General features: G+C 39.3%; 1 protein-coding gene across 3 annotated transcripts in view; it reads right to left on the minus strand.

The window, feature by feature from the left end:
* Window positions 1–1,213: 1,213 nt before the first annotated feature.
* Window positions 1,214–19,720, minus strand: part of myom1a (myomesin 1a (skelemin)) — a 29,046-nt gene continuing 10,539 nt past the window's right edge. For all 3 annotated transcript variants that reach the window (XM_046852009.1, XM_046852010.1, XM_046852008.1), the window contains 27 exons: window positions 18,827–18,968; window positions 17,117–17,316; window positions 16,960–17,016; window positions 16,678–16,802; window positions 16,047–16,230; window positions 14,972–15,146; window positions 14,745–14,866; window positions 13,231–13,427; window positions 11,750–11,876; window positions 11,080–11,255; window positions 10,223–10,337; window positions 9,962–10,118; window positions 9,350–9,456; window positions 9,015–9,059; window positions 8,750–8,886; window positions 8,501–8,645; window positions 7,595–7,654; window positions 7,445–7,512; window positions 7,203–7,328; window positions 5,198–5,285; window positions 5,031–5,069; window positions 4,456–4,561; window positions 3,395–3,558; window positions 3,209–3,245; window positions 2,914–2,936; window positions 2,558–2,613; window positions 1,214–2,159 (listed from right to left, as the gene is read on the minus strand). In XM_046852009.1, the coding sequence (XP_046707965.1) occupies window positions 1,899–2,159; window positions 2,558–2,613; window positions 2,914–2,936; window positions 3,209–3,245; window positions 3,395–3,558; window positions 4,456–4,561; window positions 5,031–5,069; window positions 5,198–5,285; window positions 7,203–7,328; window positions 7,445–7,512; window positions 7,595–7,654; window positions 8,501–8,645; window positions 8,750–8,886; window positions 9,015–9,059; window positions 9,350–9,456; window positions 9,962–10,118; window positions 10,223–10,337; window positions 11,080–11,255; window positions 11,750–11,876; window positions 13,231–13,427; window positions 14,745–14,866; window positions 14,972–15,146; window positions 16,047–16,230; window positions 16,678–16,802; window positions 16,960–17,016; window positions 17,117–17,316; window positions 18,827–18,968 (3,239 nt within the window). In that variant the 3' untranslated portion in view covers window positions 1,214–1,898. The remainder of the gene's footprint in view (window positions 2,160–2,557; window positions 2,614–2,913; window positions 2,937–3,208; window positions 3,246–3,394; window positions 3,559–4,455; window positions 4,562–5,030; window positions 5,070–5,197; window positions 5,286–7,202; window positions 7,329–7,444; window positions 7,513–7,594; window positions 7,655–8,500; window positions 8,646–8,749; window positions 8,887–9,014; window positions 9,060–9,349; window positions 9,457–9,961; window positions 10,119–10,222; window positions 10,338–11,079; window positions 11,256–11,749; window positions 11,877–13,230; window positions 13,428–14,744; window positions 14,867–14,971; window positions 15,147–16,046; window positions 16,231–16,677; window positions 16,803–16,959; window positions 17,017–17,116; window positions 17,317–18,826; window positions 18,969–19,720) is intronic.

Below are 19,720 nucleotides of genomic sequence, written 5' to 3' on the forward strand. Positions count from 1 at the left end.
GCATGATCATCTGATCATAATGAGGAACCCAGAAAACAGAATGCTGTAAGAAGTGCATGCATAATCATCTAATCATCCAGAAAAAAAAGAATGATGTGAGAACTGTATATCATTTGCAAAAGACAGGAACTGACACTAAGTATATTTTCTTTACAGTACATTGTTCTGTTGTGATTATACATTTTACTTGGCTTAAAACCAAAATCAAATAAATGTTTGTTTGCAAAAAAAAGTGCTTACTCAGGTAATGATTAAGTGGACAACATATTTACTCTGACGTGAGTGTAATGCTTTTCATGACTACGTTTACTTTTACTCAGCTGTGTGTCATTTGGTTACAGTTTGTTATTTTGTCACACGAATGTGTTATTAAATTATGAGAAAATTATTCTGTTATTCTATTATGCTACTCTTGTAAAGTGTCTTATTATATTATGCGAGTGTTTCTCTTATCACAGTGTGCTATTCTGTTATGAGATTGTGTTGTTCTGCCGTGTTATTGTGGTACAAATGTGTTATTCTGTCCCATATTACTGTGATACAATAGTGTTATTCGGTCCAAACAGTGTTATTGTGTTACGAGAGTGTGTTATTCTGTTCCACTAGTGTTAATTTGTTAGTGTTTTATTCTGTTCCGACAGTGTGATTGTGTCACGAGAGTGTGTTATTCCATCTCAGCAATGTTATTGTGTTACAGGAGTATATTATTCTGAACCACTCTTTTAGTGTTACTCTGTTACAACAGAGTGTGTTATTATGTTTCAGCAGTATTACAAGAGAGTGTTCTATAGTGTTAAAACACAATTGTGTATTTGTGTTACATCAGAGTTTCATTTCATTACATAATTTCTAAATTATTTTCGACATCGTTTTGTTTTATATTATTTATTAACAGTGAAGCTTTTAGTTCATTTATACATGTTGACTGTAGCCTGAATATCAGTTTTGCGCAATTTAAACTTGAGAACCGTTATTGCATCTAAACACTAAATACTAAAATGAACTCACAGGAGTAAGAATGATTTACATGTTAAATGTAGTTATGTTCATCACAACACCAATACATTTACCTGCACATCGCTTTCTCAAATTGTCTACTAACATAAAGGATGACATGGAAGAGTGAGTGACGTGTACATTCTGCATAAAATGCTTAAAGCGTTAGTGAGCCGTTGACATCCGGCCAAACGGGTTTTCTAAACAACAAAAGACATTTTCCTTTTGCAATGCGAGGCTTTATTTTACGGTCGTCACTTTTAGTTTCTGTCGTGAAGACATATGCAGGGTGATATCGGACCATCGATATTGCAAAACAGACAGCCTATTACCCTGAAAGCCTTCTTTGAATTCAAGCACATCCATAACCTAAAATACAGCTACAGTTACATGACATTTCCCTCCTACAGTCTGTTGACTTTATAAATTTAAAAGTTTCCCTTTGAGCTTAGCTGTTTCTCGACTTACTGTTCTGTCAATCATAGAAGGAGGACCTGCAGGTAACATTTCTTGTTAAAACAGGAAATATGAACACAGATAATACAAACAGAAATAAAATATTAAAACACTCGAGGCACATACTAGTTCTATGTATTGAACAGCATTTTATTTTAAAACATGTTCGCCTTTGACTAATGATTGTCAGAAGACTAGGATAAATGGGTAATTAAAGCTGAGTATTGAATGTAATCACATAAATGATTGGCTGTTTTGTTTGTGTAGATTAGGTCTACATGTTCCCAAATGTGTCACTGATGTGTCTTTCCCAAAAGTGTTAATTATTACTATTCTGTCTATGCACTTGCAATGTATTGAGGTTGCGCATGTTTTGAAATAAAATGCTATAGGATGCAAACTGGACATATCACGGCCCTTGTCTTTTCTGCAGCTTCTGTATTACTCTACTCTTTCTTCTCGGCCTCGTCCTCTGGTATGTAGACGCTGACGGTGAACTCCCCAGCCTCTGTGCCGTACTTGTTCTTCACCACCAGTGCGTACTTGCCGGAGTCACATGAATTGACTGCCGCTATGGTGATGCTGGCGAACTTGCCGTGCTCAAACTTGAGCGTGATGTGATCGTCGCGTACCAGCTCTTTGTCGTTCTTCAGCCAGCTGACCTCAGGCACAGGGTCGCCCCATACGTTTCCGGTGAGGTTCAAAGACTGAACAGGAATAACGGAGGAAAAGAATTTGAGGCTCCAAAATGCCAATGCCCAGATAATTATCTTTCTTACTACAGAACTCCCCGCAAATACCTGTTACCATAGAAACTGTAATGTATTAGTGCAAGAGTTTTAATATAAACCCGTGATTTAAATTTGAGCTGGCATTATCGCCAGAACGGCTTTCCTAGAAAACTAATCAACACTCTTTAACCAATCAGATTTCGCCACCGCTGTGGTATAAATCACATTATCTTTCAGAAATCTACTTTGCTTCTGTAATAGTCTGAAAAAAAAGATACTGGTACACCAATTATAGATGAGCTACAATGTGATAATGAGATCTAATTTGATCACAGGGGGTTTTCTGGTGTCTCGTGTAATTAGAGATGCATTACCTTGCCCTCCTGGATAGTGACCACATCTGGCAGGCCTCCGATCACACGTGCTCGGTCTACGAGAATAGAGAAGAAGTCAGTGAGCCTCTTGGTAAATCAGTGTGAATGAATTTTTGTCTCCTGACCCTACACATCATTTTATTTCCAAGAACAAGGACTAAGGTTACAGCTCATAGTATGGGGTCTAAACATTCCCAAGACATTTAGACAGGAGATGAGCCTTTCCTGCATCACTACTATATACGCATCCTACGCAGGTAAGTAAGGAAGATGGCTAGAAATAGCATCCACATGCTCTGAGAGCAAGCTGTCTTCAAGAAAGAACCATAACAATGACAGCAGAGACAATCACTTACTTCTCTCTGCAATAGCTGCAGCCCTGAGGAAGGAAATGGATAAGCACACTGTTAGTGAAGGCTTTAAATAGCATCAGATCCTGTTAAGGTGATATGGTCTACTTCCACACAATGGTGTCAGAACAAGCCAATATCGTCATAAGGATGTACTCGGATGTGATTTTCTATTCTAGGAAAAGTTTGTTTGCATACAGCAGTTTGCACAAGCATACAAATTTTGTGAATGATATCTTTAATCCAATGTTAAAGCAGGATTCATATTATTTTCTATATAATAGTAAGCATAAGTACTCACTTTAACCTCTGGAATTCAGAATAGGCCTCTTCCCATACTTATATAAAATAGAAAAAAAGAAAATCATTCAAGGGAATATTTTGTGGTCAAAAAAGTGTGACAAAAATAAACTCATATGACAGTTTAGTCACACTGATAGAAAGGCAATGTAGTTACAGAATGCTTGAAACACATGAGGGCTTTTACCTTGGCCGGTGAGGTCAAGAACTCGCCTGACGCTGCCTTCGCCGGCGAAGATGTCGATGGCATACTTGCCCTTGTCCTTGTCTGCAGGCTCCTTGATTTTCAGCCACAGCTGCTCCCCTGTGACTCCACACTGAACTCTGTCCGAGTATGAAATCTTGCCTTCTCTAAATGGACACAAATGAGTACCAGTCAAAGGGCACCGTCAGAGCTCTCAATAAAACGTGTACAATGAAAAAAGAAATGCTACAGCTTCACGCTACAAACTCACAAAAAAATAAAAACAAATAAAAAACATTTTGCCGATGCCAGCATTAGTGGTGCTGTTAGGCATGTAAACTGCATTGCGAAAACGACCACGTGCTTCACGTTTTATGTAGTGGATTGTAATGCACGGCACAAAACGCATTAGCAAATCTCCTCTCAGAGAGCCAGACGCTCCCTGGCCTTTTGTTCTTTCAGAGTGCTGTGCTCTCATAAGACACTCTTGACTGCACATTGGTGGATGTGATGTGGTAAAGAAAAAGCTGTCTAAAGGCAAACATTTTAAAACATTTCTTTTGTTGGTTGGTTCATGACTCCATTACATCTTATAAAATATTTTGTATGACCCAAAAGACAAAGGTATTTCATATTCTAGGTTGTTTTTTTTTATATTTTCATTTTATGGGTGGCATGGAAGTGTGGTAGGGCAGAGCAGAGTCCCTGAGCTGCATGGACTTTCTGTTCATTCTTTTGTGTACATTCACCTGGGTTTCCTTGGGGTTCTCTGGTTTCCTCCCATCTCCCAAAAGCATGTTAGGAGAGGATGCTAATGCACCTCTTAGGTGTGAGTGTGTTTGTGTGTGTAGTGCTCTGTGATAGACCGGTATCTCATTTACTGGCCCCATCTCAAGCTACGTTTTGTATGGAACATCAGGAAAAATGCACAGTGCATCTGTAAGCACATGATTCTGGGATTATTTAAATGTCATCCCCCCCTGCAGCAGCATTTCAGTGTTTAGCATATATACAAGACACGGGGGAGGTGGGAGGGGTGTGAGAGTAAAAATAAAATAACCTACTTGTGAAACCATCCGACAGGGAGCTCCTCTGTGTGATACACAACATTTGTGTAGAGGATGATTCCATGCTCGGTGCTCTGAACCTTCAATTCACTAGAAGAGTGGGCTGTGACGAAAAAGAAAAGATCACACAAATGAGTGACAAATTGAAGGAGAAAAAACAAGCAAACAATATGAAGTGTTCAGCCATGTGAAGAATAGTTGCTTGTGTTTGTCCTTAAATGTCATGAACATCGCAGTCATTTTAATGTGCACTTTCGAACACAATTTCCAACCCTGTTTACTGATGCCTTTCCCACAGACTTCAATGTAGAGATCAAATTAGCCTCTGCTCTTATTGAAATGCAAGCCAATTGAGCAGACTTTGAGTCCAATTATTGAGCCACAAGAATGCTTCAAAGTCAATTCGATCCTTTCTTTTTGCCACCATGATCCAAAATCGACATCATCTGGACATGCTCAGCATTTTAATACAATGCTGCAAAGCATGATGAGACATTAACTGCTTTTCTTGTATCATTAGTGAACCATTTCAAGAATGGTGTGGAAGGAGTGCAATAAAGAAAATAACTCACCTATAACTCGGAACATTTCATTCAACAAGGCTTTATAACCTAAGGAACAGTCAAAGCAGCATATTTTAGATTAATACTTGTATATACACATACATACATACATATATATATATATATATATATATATATATATATATATACAGTACAAATATATAAAAGACTCCTACCAGCTTCTGTCAGATCCAGCATAGTCTTATCCTTTCCTCTCTCGTCCCACAGTTTCACCTCATAAACACCTGCATCTTTCTTGGAAAGCTGTTTGGAGAGTTACAAAAGAAGTGAGAGGAAGAAAGTGCCTTGCTTGAGCCGCTTTCACAGAGCGGATTTGAAATCATTTTGACTAATAACAACAAAAATAAACAGGCACAAAAATCCGAAAAGCCAAGCTTTTCTCCTGCGATGGATGCTGCAGGCAAACAGGGACACCATAAAAATAGGAGACGACAGCAACAGAGATATAAACCACAGAACAGCACATGAGACTCGGCAATAACTTATAAAGGGAAAAGGTGCAGACTTTGGGTTTCTTTGGAGTTTCTTCAGCGGCAGGTTTCTTTTTCACTTCTCGTTCATTCTTTTTAACCAGCTGAAAATTAGACAGATATTGTAGTTAATGCCAATAGCAGCCTGCGAGAGTGGCGTCAGGGGGCGCACCCCCACGGATCTGCATGCAAGCATTGTTTACTGTTTACAAGATAAAAACTGAGAAATCGGTCTTTATAGACTACAGTATTGTGATGTGACATGGGGGACATTTTATCAATTTGTCACACGGTACTGTAGGTGTAAGAAAATGCTGTAAAGTGAGAATGCTTTCAAAAAACTAAAAGTATTAATTTTTTTTATTGATTAACAGAATGAAAAATAAATGAGCAGAGGAGAAGTCCAAATAAATCAAATCAATACACTTGAAACACAGTCATTAACTGAAACAGAAACAGCTGTGTAGGAGTCAAAAACCTGGGTGAGGAACAGCCAAACTCTGCTACTGAGCTGAGGTTATGGAAGAAATTTCCTAGGACATACACCATGGCAAGATTGAGCACAGTAAGGAGACACAAGAAAGTTATACTGCATCAGCAATGTCTCTTCCAGGGAAAGACTTTAAAGCAGACTGGAGTTTCCAGAGGTGCTGTTCAAGCTATTTTAAAAAAGCACAAAGAAACAGGCAATGTTGTGAACTGTAGATGCGGTGGTCGGTCAAGTACACTTAATGCAGCAGATGAAAGACATATCATGCTTACATCCCTTTGAAAGAAAATGTCCAGCAGTGCCATCAGTAAAGAACTCCCAGAGGTGGTCTTCATGGAATAAAAGCAGCAGGTGCTCTGGACTGTCAAAATCTGAAATATTTGGCTGTAGCAGGATGCAGTTGGTTTGCTGAAGGGTTGGAGAGGGACATAATATTGAGAGTGAAGCATAGTGGAGGTTTCCTGCAAGATGGGGCTGCATTTCTACAAATGACGTTGGAGATTAATTCTGTCATCAATGCTGAGAAATACAGGCAGATCATCAGGGAGGCGTCTGATTGGCCTCAAATTTATTCTGCAGCAAGACAACGAGCCCAAATATACACCCAATGTTATTAAAAACAGGGTTTTTCTTCAGGGTAGAGAAGAAGAAGGAGTCCTGGAAATAATAGTTTTGGCCCCCACAGAGCCCTGATCTCAGCATCATCGATTCTGTCTGGGATTAGATGAAACGTCAGGAGGATTTGAAGCAGCCTTCATCCACAGAAAATCTGTGATTAGTCACTCAAAATGTCTGGAACTACCTGTTGAGTTCCTTCAAAACTGTACCTAGGAGTCCAATTGTCCAATTGGTGTTTTGTATGGGAAGGGTAGTTACACAAAATATTGATTTGATTTGAAATTTCCATTTTATTATATGATACAATAAGACTATTAACACTTCAATTTTTGAAAACATTATTTTACAGCATTTTATTTTACAAATGCCTAAACCATTTGTACAGTACTGTATATTTCTACGATACAGTCCTAAATTTAAACAAAAATACGTTGCAAAGTGTTGAATATACAGTATATGTAAAAGAATTTCCACTGTTTATGTGGTCAAGAGAATATGCTTTTGCAATCTGAAGCCTGTAGCATAGCTGCTAGCAAAGCTCACCCCATAGTTTCCCCCCATAATGCCCTGTAGCTGCCTGACCTTGCCAATATTGAAGGACAGCACGTCGACTGCAATGCCAATTTTCTTGCCATCTTCGTCATCCTCCGCGATCTCAATTCCGTCCTTAAACCAGGTTATCTCGGTGTCAGCTTTGATATTTCCTACCTGAAGAGAGAAGAGTAAGAGGGAGGCCGTGTGGAAGGGGAACGGATAAAATATTAATCCGACCGTCTTGGGTGGGGGGAAGTGAGGAAAATTCGTTATGTCTTGCATGACCTTACCTTGCATTTCAGGTACACGTTACATTCTTTTGTAACCTCGAAACTGAGGTATTCCACAAAGTGAGGACCTGGATGTGAGAATGTGACGTGTTAAAAAATGTTTCAAAATGTACAGAAACATATTTAGCATTGAAACGCTGTGTGGCATACCTTGTCTCCTGACCCACTCTGCTCTCTCAAATTCAGACTTCTTCTGAAGCTCAGCAAACTCTGTTGTGTAAAAAAAAAAAAGAAATGATGTGAATTTATTGATTTGACACGGTCATTTTACAAAGTCATGTCAAACTCGACCCATGAATTGGCGTGAGCTGCATCACAGGGCAGATTTACTCTCTTTTAGGAAGATCACTATCTGCCCTCTTCTACATACATGGAGCATCCCATTCTTCCCTTCCTAACAGCATGGCCAGTTTTCCTTTCTTGGACTCTTGGAATTTGAAATTTTCCCTTGTTCTTCTTTGGGAGGAACCAGAATTTGACATATCATTTCTAGTAGTTGAAATATCTCCCAAAAGCATATTTCTCCTCAGGAAAGCATCTACCCTTCATATCTCAGAAACATTATATTTTTGAAAAATATAAAAATGTCAGTTTGACAGTCGCAGGCTGTCACAGAGTTATAATTTAAACTTTATTGCAGGAAAGTCCTGGAGTTCAATTTGTGATCAAATGCATTCCTTCTGAACTATAAAACCATTAAATACCACTAAGGAACCTGTTAGCTGCTGTAAGAACGGTCATTACCGTTCGCCTCTTTAGCCAATAATGGAGTCGGAGCTAAATCTGATCCAGTAGCACCCAATAATTGTGTTTAATAATGGAGTAACATGATCAATCAGTAAAGCCTGATAAAGTCCAATCAGCAGTTAAGGGAATGATGTGTATGCTAATGGACGTCCTGTACAAAGCCCTAATAATGCTCCTGTATGAGCGAATCGATTTTATGACCCTTTCCTGCCCTCTACAGGACAGACCTGAATACAGCAGTCCGAATGCATAGCGATGGACAAAGGGTTATATTACTTATATAATGACAGGGACAGGGTTTTATTTTACCATTTCCAATAAGCACCAAACTGGTACGGCCGGTAGCTTTGCCATCAACAAGATCAAACGTGAAACTTCCTTCATCTGTGATTTCCAAAGAGTCCATGAACAGCTCGATGATGCCTGTTTTCTTGTCAAAATTCATGGTGTATTTCTGCGGAATTAGGAAGATTTATCAGTGTGATAGAGGAAAAAAAAAGTAGAAAGTATGTGTGGAATAAAGGTCTAGTGCAGGAATAAATAAACTAGTTGGTATACCTTTCCCTGAGTAATGATGTTATCGTTGAAAACATATTCCACTTCACATTTGGAAGTAAACTTAGCAACCTGTGCCCAGAAACGCACACGTCCTTTCTCCTGCAGCTCAACAGCCATTTCGGACTTGAAAGGAATAACTATAAAAGAAACACTGTGATAAGTATCGGTGTAAAACAGTAATGTATTTCTATAAAAGTCGTAAATAAATCGTGCTGGAAATGCACTGAGGTAGACTTTAATGTTACTGTTGTTGTTCTGTACTTACTGGGGAACTTGTGGTCATGGCTGATATCCAACAAGCGCCTCAGACCTATGAAATATTTTTTAAATGCATTCAATTAATGTAGAACCGCCACACTGTAGCTCTGAGTTGGATCAAGAATTCTCGGAACGAATCTTCTTTTATGTGACACTGGAACACTTCATCGAGCAGTTACATACAAGCTTCTGCTATATGTGCATGCATGTCCTTGACTTGTTAAGGTTTAAAAAGAAGACATGACGCACCAGCTTCTGGAAAAGATTACGAGTCTTTCTGTCCAAAAGACAGAAGATAGAATATCACCGTCATTAGCCAGAGAGTTGGGGAAAGTGACTCACCCTCCTCTGTCAGTGTGTAGCTGGCTGAAACTCCATCAGTGTTGGTGACAACACAGGAGTAGATGCCCAGGTCTTCCAGTGAAGGATCATTAAAGATGGCTCTGGATCTGAGAACACATCAACTGGTATGAGGACGGGGAAAGACATCGATACTGCGCGTGTAATGTTCTAACTGCGCGCAATTCTTTCCAAAGAGCATGAAATCGTTTTCAATTCGAGTAACACTAATTAGTCTTTCTCTTTTCTTTAAAGGTTAAGTTGCACCAATTCGTTTTTTAGTTTCCCCCCCATTCTTTTCCTTTTTTCTTTGACCACTTTGCCTCCCACTTTCATGCTGTCTCGGCTTTCGCAGCACATCTGGCAAAACAAAGGTGACACACATCTCCTCTGGCTTCCAGACAGCCTGCCACTATTCATCCTCACACTAGCGCCCACGCGGCATTGTCCGACGCCTGAAACTAACTGCTAAATGTCTACCGCTGCCATGTGACCAAACCTTTCTCCACAGAACAAAGTGAATATAGATCTTACTGGAAAAAGAAAAAAAGCAGCAGGATAAACCACACATGTTGCACAAAGAAATGCGTATCGATAAGCAAGACGTTGACTCACTTTCCCTTGACTGTTTGAATAGTGAGACGGGAGGTATCGGTGAAAGCCTCGTAGTTCTTCGACCACACAAACTGAGAACTTTCGGTCATCTCGGAGCACTCGAAGATCAGCGAGATCACGCCATCGTCATCCACATCGACCACAATCTCATTAGTGCCTGAAGAATGACCGCGAAAACAGAATTTAACTAATCGGTTCTGGGAAAAGTGATGGAAAAGATCGATTGGTTTATTCGACTGAGTCTGTATCTGCTTCGTTTACCTGAGCGTGTCTGTGCGATGATGGGGTCTGTAGCTTTGGAGGGGCCACCAACACCTGCAATATTCTTAGCATAGACACGCAGTGTGTAGGAGGCACCTTCCTTTAGGCCAGATATCTGGGTGTGGAAAATCAGACATCCATGCAGCAACATGTTCATATAACTGACATTAAATAAGCGTACATTTTATATTTCACCAAAATGAGGCATATCTTTGCTAATTCCTAACTTCGTTGGTCTTCCTAAAGATCTCCACAGTTGTCCTACCCATGTGTGATTTCCTCACACAAAGAGAGCTATAATATTTGTACGTTTCGGGAAACACCACATGCCACAGGTGAACAGATCACCATAACCAGCTTGAGTTCGGACTCTCCGATTGTCCGTGGTGTTCCTGCGCCATCACATGGTCAAACACGAGAACAGCACTTACACGCAGTCCTAAACGTTTAAATGGCCTAATAAAAAGAAATGAATTTAAATTAATTTTACATTTAAATTTAAATTAAGGCAACAGAACAAAACTCACCGAATTAACCAAGAAAGCCTGCCAAAAAAGAGATCAATCGAAAAAAGAGATGATGAAGTGAGCACTATTGCCTGCTGATAATCAAAATGAGAGCTCATTTCACAACGTCATATATCTTATTTAGTGGTAGTAGTAGTTTATCATTTCTTCCTCATAAATGTATTGGGTAAGAAATGGGGAAAGTAGCTGGTAATTGGAAGGAATCATTTGGACAGAGATACGTGAACAATCCTGTAGTTTTAAGACCTATATAGAGTACACATTCACAGTACCAAAGTTACCACACACACAAAATTTTCATCCTGGTTGTCAGCTTCCTTACAAACTGACCTGCAAGTATGTATTCTGAGTGGACCTATCCTGAACACCTCTCCATTTGCCATCCCCCTGCTTGATATCCACATAGTAGCCAGTGATGGGGCTGCGGCCGCTGAACGTGGGTGGCTCCCAAAGCAGCACCAATGAATCCTTTCTCAACTCCAGTATATGAAGGCCATGAGGAGGGTCTGTGGTACCCAGACAAAAGCATAACAAGGATGCATTAGAGCATGTAAAAGTGGACAGACTGACAATAAAGCAAAGCGAACCATCAATACAATGAGTAGAGTAGTGAGGACCTGGTCATATCATCTAATGGCCCCTTTTATTATCTGTTTGTTAAGAGAGACACCTAAAGGCCATTGAAGTCACTGCACAGTGCAGTTATGTTCACAACAAGTACTCGCGCAGGGACAAACTCCTATTATTGTACAGATACGAAACCTTTTTATAACTATATGCATTGCAATCAAAGCAAGATCATGCCAGCAATGCTAACTGACCCCTGCTTGCTATAAATAATCATGGGCTTATTAAAGGCAGTCAGCGAATCATTTCATTAACACCCAGCGTTATAGGAGTGTTGAAATGATGGCCTATACAGCTGGGTGTTAATTAAATGATTCATCGAGCATCATAGCACATTAGAGCTGTATGACACTACTCTGGCTGACTAATTTACCTGGCAATGCAACAGTGTACTCTTTACACTCAAAGGCAACGCTGGTGATGCAGGCCTCGCTAATACCAGCCTGGTTAACTGCACGAACCTGGAACTGGTACAATACATTCTCCTTCAAGTTCTCCACCTAAAACACAGGAAGGGAAGAAAACAAATTTCAAAGTCGTTTTCAGGTTGTAGCATAGTTATATTTCATTTCAATGATCTGAAATACACCGATTCCTGACATAGATGTAAATCTTAACAGCAATGTTAAGATTCACCAAATCAAAACGTGTCTTTAAATCTTTACAGACAGATCAGTGTGAAAATGTAAGAGTATACACCAGGGATGTTTCTAATACTTTGGGGATCTACATGACATTCTACTTGCAGACCACCAGAAGACCTCTGCAAGACCACAAACTTTGAGCCATGTATTCCCATCACAAAATATAAACATGGCCCCCTCATGGCTCAGGGGTCCTATGTGACTGCTTATGCCACTTATAGTTAAAAATGGCAGTAGCACATGGAAACGCTTTCCTTTTTTTTCACTGTGAACATACACTTCTTGCCTCCGAGAGTCTCTGACTCTGACTTCGTGTTCTGAATTACATCGCGTCACATTATTTTAAGATGTACATCATTTTAAACTGAAGCATAGACTACAACTGAAATAATGTTGATCTATATTATCCACTGTATATTATTGATTACATTTCTTATGGAGGGGATTACACTATTCTTTTTAAACATAAAAGTGGTATAAATGATTGTTGGATATATTTATAACATTTTCTGCAACAAATAATAAAAAATTTTCTTTAATTTATTAACCAGCTTTAACTAAAGCAAAGCATATGTAATGTCCTGCCAAATGTAATATGTTAATATGTAATTGAATACGGCTAATATTATTTAATGCTGATATAACTTCTGATAGCGTTGTTAATGCATTTTATTCCATTACAACTCTACACCATAGGCAAACCTGTGGGACCCTCTGCAGGCCAACAAAGGCATACTCCTACATAAATACACAAAAATCTGGTCTCACTACAGAATAAGTTTTGCACCAGTATTGTTTTTATTCTGTTCTACAGCTGTGAGGCTGATAGATCCCAACAGAATGGAAACCTAATCTCTAGATTTACTCTACATTTACTAAAGGCGAGCCTGATCTCTGTATTTACTAATCACACCGAGACTTAGCAGACCATTTCTTTCTACAAGTGCTTCTTTTTATATTGGAAAAGTACTTGAAACAGGCAGTTTATGGTACTAAACTACATAAATCACATATCATATCGTGTGCTGATTAAATGTTCAGAATCTGATGATTAATGATTTATTTAAAATAAATATAAAATATCTATAAAAAACAAGAATCTATGCAGGTTGTGCTCATTTATATTTCTATATTCCAATCCTATCCCCATTCCTCTGTGCACTCGTGTATTAATCCCATGTGAATTCGACAGGGTTGCTGTACAATTTACTTTATAAGAAGTGCCAGTGACCGCCTTGGTGTTGATCTCGTGCCACTTGCTTGAGACACTGCCCTTAACGGTCCTGTAGTCCAGGTAGTAGCCTCTGATATCGGCTCCTCCGGTTTTAGCAGGAGCCTGCCAGTTCAAGACCATGTAGTCACGAACATGCTCCACCACAGTGAGACCAGATGGAGGAGAAGGCACCTCTGCACAAGGAACAGCTCAGGTAAATCCTCTACTCTAAATGAGCAGAATTAATCATCCCTTTTTAGAAAATATCACAATATTATCCATCCTGAAGGAGTCATTCTGTGAAAATGTGTGCTCAAAAACAATATTGTATATTCAGTAGGTAAAACCAACATGATGCTGTTGCTCTTGAACATTAAACAAAGGTAAAATCAGTACATCATTACCTGGACATTGCTCATTCTTTATGTGTTCTTTATTTGTAGGTATCTAATATTAAAGTCCAAGTATAAACTATTTTAATTGTCCCCAATTGTACTGATAATACCTTGTAACACCTAAAACCATCCTGTGAAATGTAAGCATTCTGTGCACATAATATTTTTTTTAAAACCTCTGTTTTAAAAAGCCACACATCCCCTGTTGTGCATTTTAATATGCTGGATTAAAAGTTAATAAGAGCGAACACTTTCTGAAAACACATTCAGTGCAAACCAGCTCTCGTTTCGAGCACACATCATGCACTTACTCGCTGTGCTCTCCCCCACCTGCCATGACTCTGGGATGGATCTGGACCTTCTTCCTCATGTTCTACACACCGCATGCCCTAAAGTCATTTATGAAACACAGCAAGAGACACACAGCATGGACATACTGCACTGCCGAGAGACACAGTGTCACACTCCCCAAGAAACCCTCACACTTCACACTCTGATTTCAAGCCGGGTTAGTATTGAAACGCAGGAGGAAACATGGCTGAGTTGATCATGTGGCTCAATGAGGTTAGATGCGAGTGGTGAATTGTATGGTGAGATGCAGGGCATTGCACGTGCATCGCTGTCTCCATGCGGCAAGTTGACTTCTCGGTGAGAACAGCATCATTTGGTTGTGTCCAAATAGGTTTTTAAAAGAAAGTTGAACTAGTTATTCGGAACAGAAGGTGGTTCTACATGGTCTTGTGATAAATGGAGATATGGTGAAAGTGTAGAAATGGTGAAAACTGGAAAACAATGGAAACTCAAAAACAGTGCATTATGTACAATGGAAAGTACTACTGTGTGCAAACAGCCAAAACTGCAGCTGTGAAAATGATTTCCATTATTTCAAGTGATCTAGAGCTTACTGATAATTGTACACTCTGCAACTCCACACACCTCACACTATTTATAACAAAAGTCTTTGGATCCACTACATTCAACTCCAAGTTAACCTCATAGTAAAAGCAAAGAAAGGCAGGCAGAAAGAGAGCGTGGGGCAGCAAAATGTGCAAGTGGATACCTACGTTGACATTTATAAATTCTTGTTTCGCTTTTCTAGATTAAAATGACACTCACCAATGGCTGCTTTCACAATGCAGGATTCAGACACGCTAGAAAACGTGCTGTAGCCAGCAGAGTTCATGGCTTTTACTCTGAACACGCAGTTGTCTCCCGTATTCAGCCCGTGACATACAAACCTACAAATCAAAGTTCCAATCCACATCAATTTAAAAAGAATTACACTAGTTCCAAGGATATCATTTTAGAAATATGCGAGAAGATGTTAAAAAGAACAGATCTACCTAGTGTCTCTGACCGGCTTGTTGTTGCATGGCACCCACACATTGCTGCCCACGACGCTGACTTCCAGATAGTAGCGCACAAGCTTTCTGGCCTCCTTAGAAGCTTCCCAGGTCACTACAACAGAGGAGGCTGTGTTCCTGATGGGCACAACACGCCCTGGTGCTGAGGGCAGGTCTGAAAAAGGTTGGATTTGAGATTGAGGACAGGTGGACACGAGCCAAACAACATTTGGGTGTAAAAGTCCATTAAAAGTCTCAGATCGTAGAAAACGAACAAAAAAACCCCAGAATACTTCAAACCTGATTGTATAATCAAAATTCAGTTGGTTGCAATTATTTATAGTAGATTAGACACTGTTAGAATTAGATCAATTAGAACGATACACATATATGTATATAAGCAGCATATACATATACCTTAAATGAAGTATATAATGCAAAAAAAAAGGGATGTGAACAAGATATTCAGATACTTGAACATAAGTACGGTATGTGCTTTTTGAGCATCGCGTTCCACATTTTAAAGAGTGCTTGTGGAAATTTGTGCTCATTTAAATACAAGGGTGTTTAGTAAAAACAAGTACTGATGTAGGTGAGTTGAATCAGTGTAAGAAATCCATCATAAGGTGTTCAATAGAATTGAAAGCTCTTTGGCAGGAGATCTTTCACTCCAAAAGCATATCTTCATGGACCTGGCTTTATGCACAGGGGCATTGTCATGCTGGAACAGGTTTAGGATGTCCTATACAATTGTGTGCCTTTAACTTTGTGGTAACAGTTTGGGAAAGAACTACATATGGCTGGAACAGTTGGGTGTCCAAATACTTTTTTTTTTCATATAGTGTATATTTCATTTTAAGGATTAAGGATTTAAACTAAACACGATTTAAAATGCATTAACTAACCAAAATATTGCTATTAGATCTTTGATTAAAAGGCTCAGACCTTTGGATCGGTAGAAACACAGTGGTCGGATACCATACTATAAACGAATAATAAAATGTGGCTATCAGCACACAGAGGTTTGTAACATTTGGCTTATGACAGTAAGGAAGAATGACATTAACACTTGTACCCAGTCTGTCTCCTACAGTCGTGGCTCCGGTTTCCTCAGACGCCTCGCTAACACCTGCGGAGTTGCAGCAGCGCACACGGAAGGTGTAGGATTTGCCCTCGGCCAAGTCGAAAAGGGCAAACCGAGGAGACTTCACTGGCATCCCTGTGTTCACCCTCTGCCAGGTGTCTGTGCCAACCATACACTGCGAACAAACAGTACATCCAGTCTCCGCGTTAGAACCTGGTCAAGGTTGTGTCGCACCTCGACTCATTGCAGAAGATAGAATTTTCAAGCAGACATTAGATTGTGGGCAGTGTTTTTTTTGTCAGTGTGGATTCCTCATTTAAGAGTTCTGGGGGATATCGTGCAGTGTGAGTATAAGAAACTGAAGTAAAATAAAATGGATTGAAAAGATTCAAGTTTTTTTTTTATGGTCATGGTTCTTACACAGTCTATTCTTGAAGCAAATTAAAATTTTATTGGTTTATGGAACAGTGATTATTATCTTTGGTAAACATTGTGACGTATGACATTCAAATTGTAAAATAATGCCATAAAGAACACAAAGAATTGTATAATATATTCAATATAAATATATATTATACAGGAAATTAAAGTAAAGGTTATGTCCTTTCACACATTTGCTCACCTTCTCCACATAATACATAACTCCTTCATGTCCTCTCTGCACGGGAGGCTTCCAGCTGAGCACCACATAGCTTTTGGTTGCCTCGGTCACAGCCAGATCAGCAGGAGGCCCAGGGATTATACCAACTGAGAGAAAGAGAAAGAGGTGGGGGAAAGGAGTAATGTCCTTAATAACCTGTATTCTTGTTGAAATTGCTTTTATGTGTACTGTAAATCCCTTCAAAAACACCAAACAGTCTACAGTGTACACGTACGTATTTCAAGTGATTAGATTAGATCTTACCAGTGGGCTCTTCCTCAGTGAATTTGATCATTCCGGTCCATGGAGCAGAAACACCAGCTAATATAAGAGTAATAATAAAGAAAGCCAATGCCATACATTAATCTATACAGCATTGAACACAAAAAACAATACAGTACAGTACCAAAACATCTCTCACCTCTCAGACGGGCTCGGTCAGATGGGTCCATGGCAACGACAGGGTCAGAGACACGAGAAGGGTGACTCACTCCAGCCATGTTCAGAGCGCTCACCCGGAAAACGTAAGTGCGCCCCTCTATGAGCCCGGTTACTGGAAAGCGGGCATATTTTACTGGAGTGTCATTACACTGGGTCCAGTGGTGAGTACCAACCTCACACCTGCAAACAGCACATGAATCCTATTGAGCATTTACAGTACATATGAACATATTATATTGCAATATTTATTACCGTATTGTATTTCAATAAATGCATATATTAGCTCAATTTGATATTAAAACCCTGCCTCAGTATTTTGACATTTTTAACTCTCGTCACCGATACAATGGTGATAGGAGTTCAATTGAGACAGGGGACAGGAGTTCAATTGAGAAGGACCGTAGAGAAGCTGGGATCCTGAGTCTTTTACTTACATGAACATCAAGAAGACCAGCGTTCATGTATCATTTGATGAGATGTTAATCCCATTATTGCCAGTTTGACAATGGCGACTTTGACAATGCCAATATTGAATACTGGTAATAATGATGATGTACAATAATGGAGCCTAATGGAGCCTTCTTTTTCACGACTTTTATATACAGTCGGGGAAAAGAAGTACATTCTCTTTGAATTTGCTTTATCAGTACATAATAGAAATTTAGGTTTTGGTCCTCAGGTTTTAGAATGAGGTAGATACTGCTGCAAATCAACAATTTATAAAACACTGTGTCTTTATTTACTTTACAAAAATAAAACCATAATGGAGAAACTATGTGTGAACACTAAGTATTTCTTATGATTCTACAGCTTGTAGAACCACCCTAATCAGCAATAACCTGAAGTAATCATGTTCTGTATGAATTGCTCTCAAATTGTTGTGAAGGATTTTGGCCTCACTCTTCTTTCACAGGCATTCGTTTATGCACAGCTCTCTTAAGGTTCTGGCACAGTATTTCAGTCAAGTCTGGACTTTGACTGGGCCATTGCAACACCTTGATTATGTTATTTTTCAGACGTTCTGTTATAGACTTGCAGGTGCGCTTGAGATCATTGTCCTGTTGCATGACCCAGTTTTGGCCAAGTTGTAGCTGTCGAACAGATGGCCTCAGGTTTTATTTTTGTATGTCTTGGTATACAGACGAGTCCATGGTTGATTAATGATTGGAAGGTGCCCAGGTGCAAAACAAGCCCAAATCACCACCCCCCAAACACAGTGCTTGATAGTTGGTATATGGGGTTTGTGCTGATATTGTTTGTCATGTTTTTTTTTGCCAAATGTGGCTCTAAGAATCCACTTTGCTCCCATCTGTCTAAAATACATTGTTTCAGAAGTCTTGTGGTTTTTCAGATGCAACTTTCAAACGTAATCCATGCTTGTTCTTTTTAGAGAGAAGAAGCTTTCTCCTTGCATCCCTTTCAAACTCCTAACCCTAGCCCAAACTGGTTCAGGTTTTTCTTATTGTACTGTCATGATCTTTCATATTTAACATGCTAACTGAGGCTTGTAGAGTGTGAGATATAACTCTTTTTGCAATTTCTCTGAGCATTGCACAATTTCACCTTTGCTTTTTGCCAGAACTTTCCTTCAACTTGCATCCATAATAAAAGTTGTGTTTCCCATCTCCTCCACCACTTTAATCTCTGATTCTGACTCATCTCATGTAGGTGGACTTGCACATGCACTGACCTGTCTATATAGTAGCCCAGGATGGAGCTGCTGCCCTCAACTGCAGGCTGCTTCCAGGTCACCACCACATAATCCTTATTAGCATCATGACACCTCACATCCAGAGGGGCAACAGGGACCCCTTCCACCTCCACGTCAGCATCTAACACGCACACAAACATACACATTCACAAGTAGTTCATCAGTGTTTAATTATGACCTTGTGATATGAAAAGCCCCTGCAACAGCCTGCATTACATACCAGAGACATACCTTAGCCTTTACAATTTTGGACAAATCATCAATCTACAAACCTATCTTATTTAAAATGTATTATTACTGAAGCCCCAGACCTTCGATCTGAACACTGAATATGTCTGACGGATTAAAATTGGCACGCACGTCCTTTTGGTGACTTCAGCCTGATATAGAAGCAGCACTGCCTAGGAGAAACCTAATACAGGGAACGAGCTGCTGCTTAAAGACACAGTGCAAATAAAAAAAAAACAGGAAAATTTCCTTTAGAAATTACACTCACTGTAATGTTATGATTTCAAACACTGATATACTGAATGACACTATTTCAAAGTAAATTTTGAATTTGGTTTGTATAAAATGGAAAATGTGTGGCAGTCTGAGAAAATAAATGAATGTTTCCCCCAAAACGCTGTAGATTTTTTTATTAACTTTCTAAAAGTGACCAGTATCTGTAAAGCTCACTTTAGGCTAAGAAAGCGCTGGTTAACAAACACAGATGCAAAAACCTTAGTTTTCAAAAGATTATAAAGTATAAAATCTGAACTACACATATATCTACATACTTAGTAAACACACCATTTGCTTCATGTTATAAAATGCAATGTGATGATGCAATACATTTAATTTATACAATAATACATTGGTGCCCCCGATATA

Source organism: Silurus meridionalis, chromosome 6 (genome assembly GCF_014805685.1).
Source record: "Silurus meridionalis isolate SWU-2019-XX chromosome 6, ASM1480568v1, whole genome shotgun sequence".
NCBI lineage: Eukaryota > Metazoa > Chordata > Actinopteri > Siluriformes > Siluridae > Silurus > Silurus meridionalis.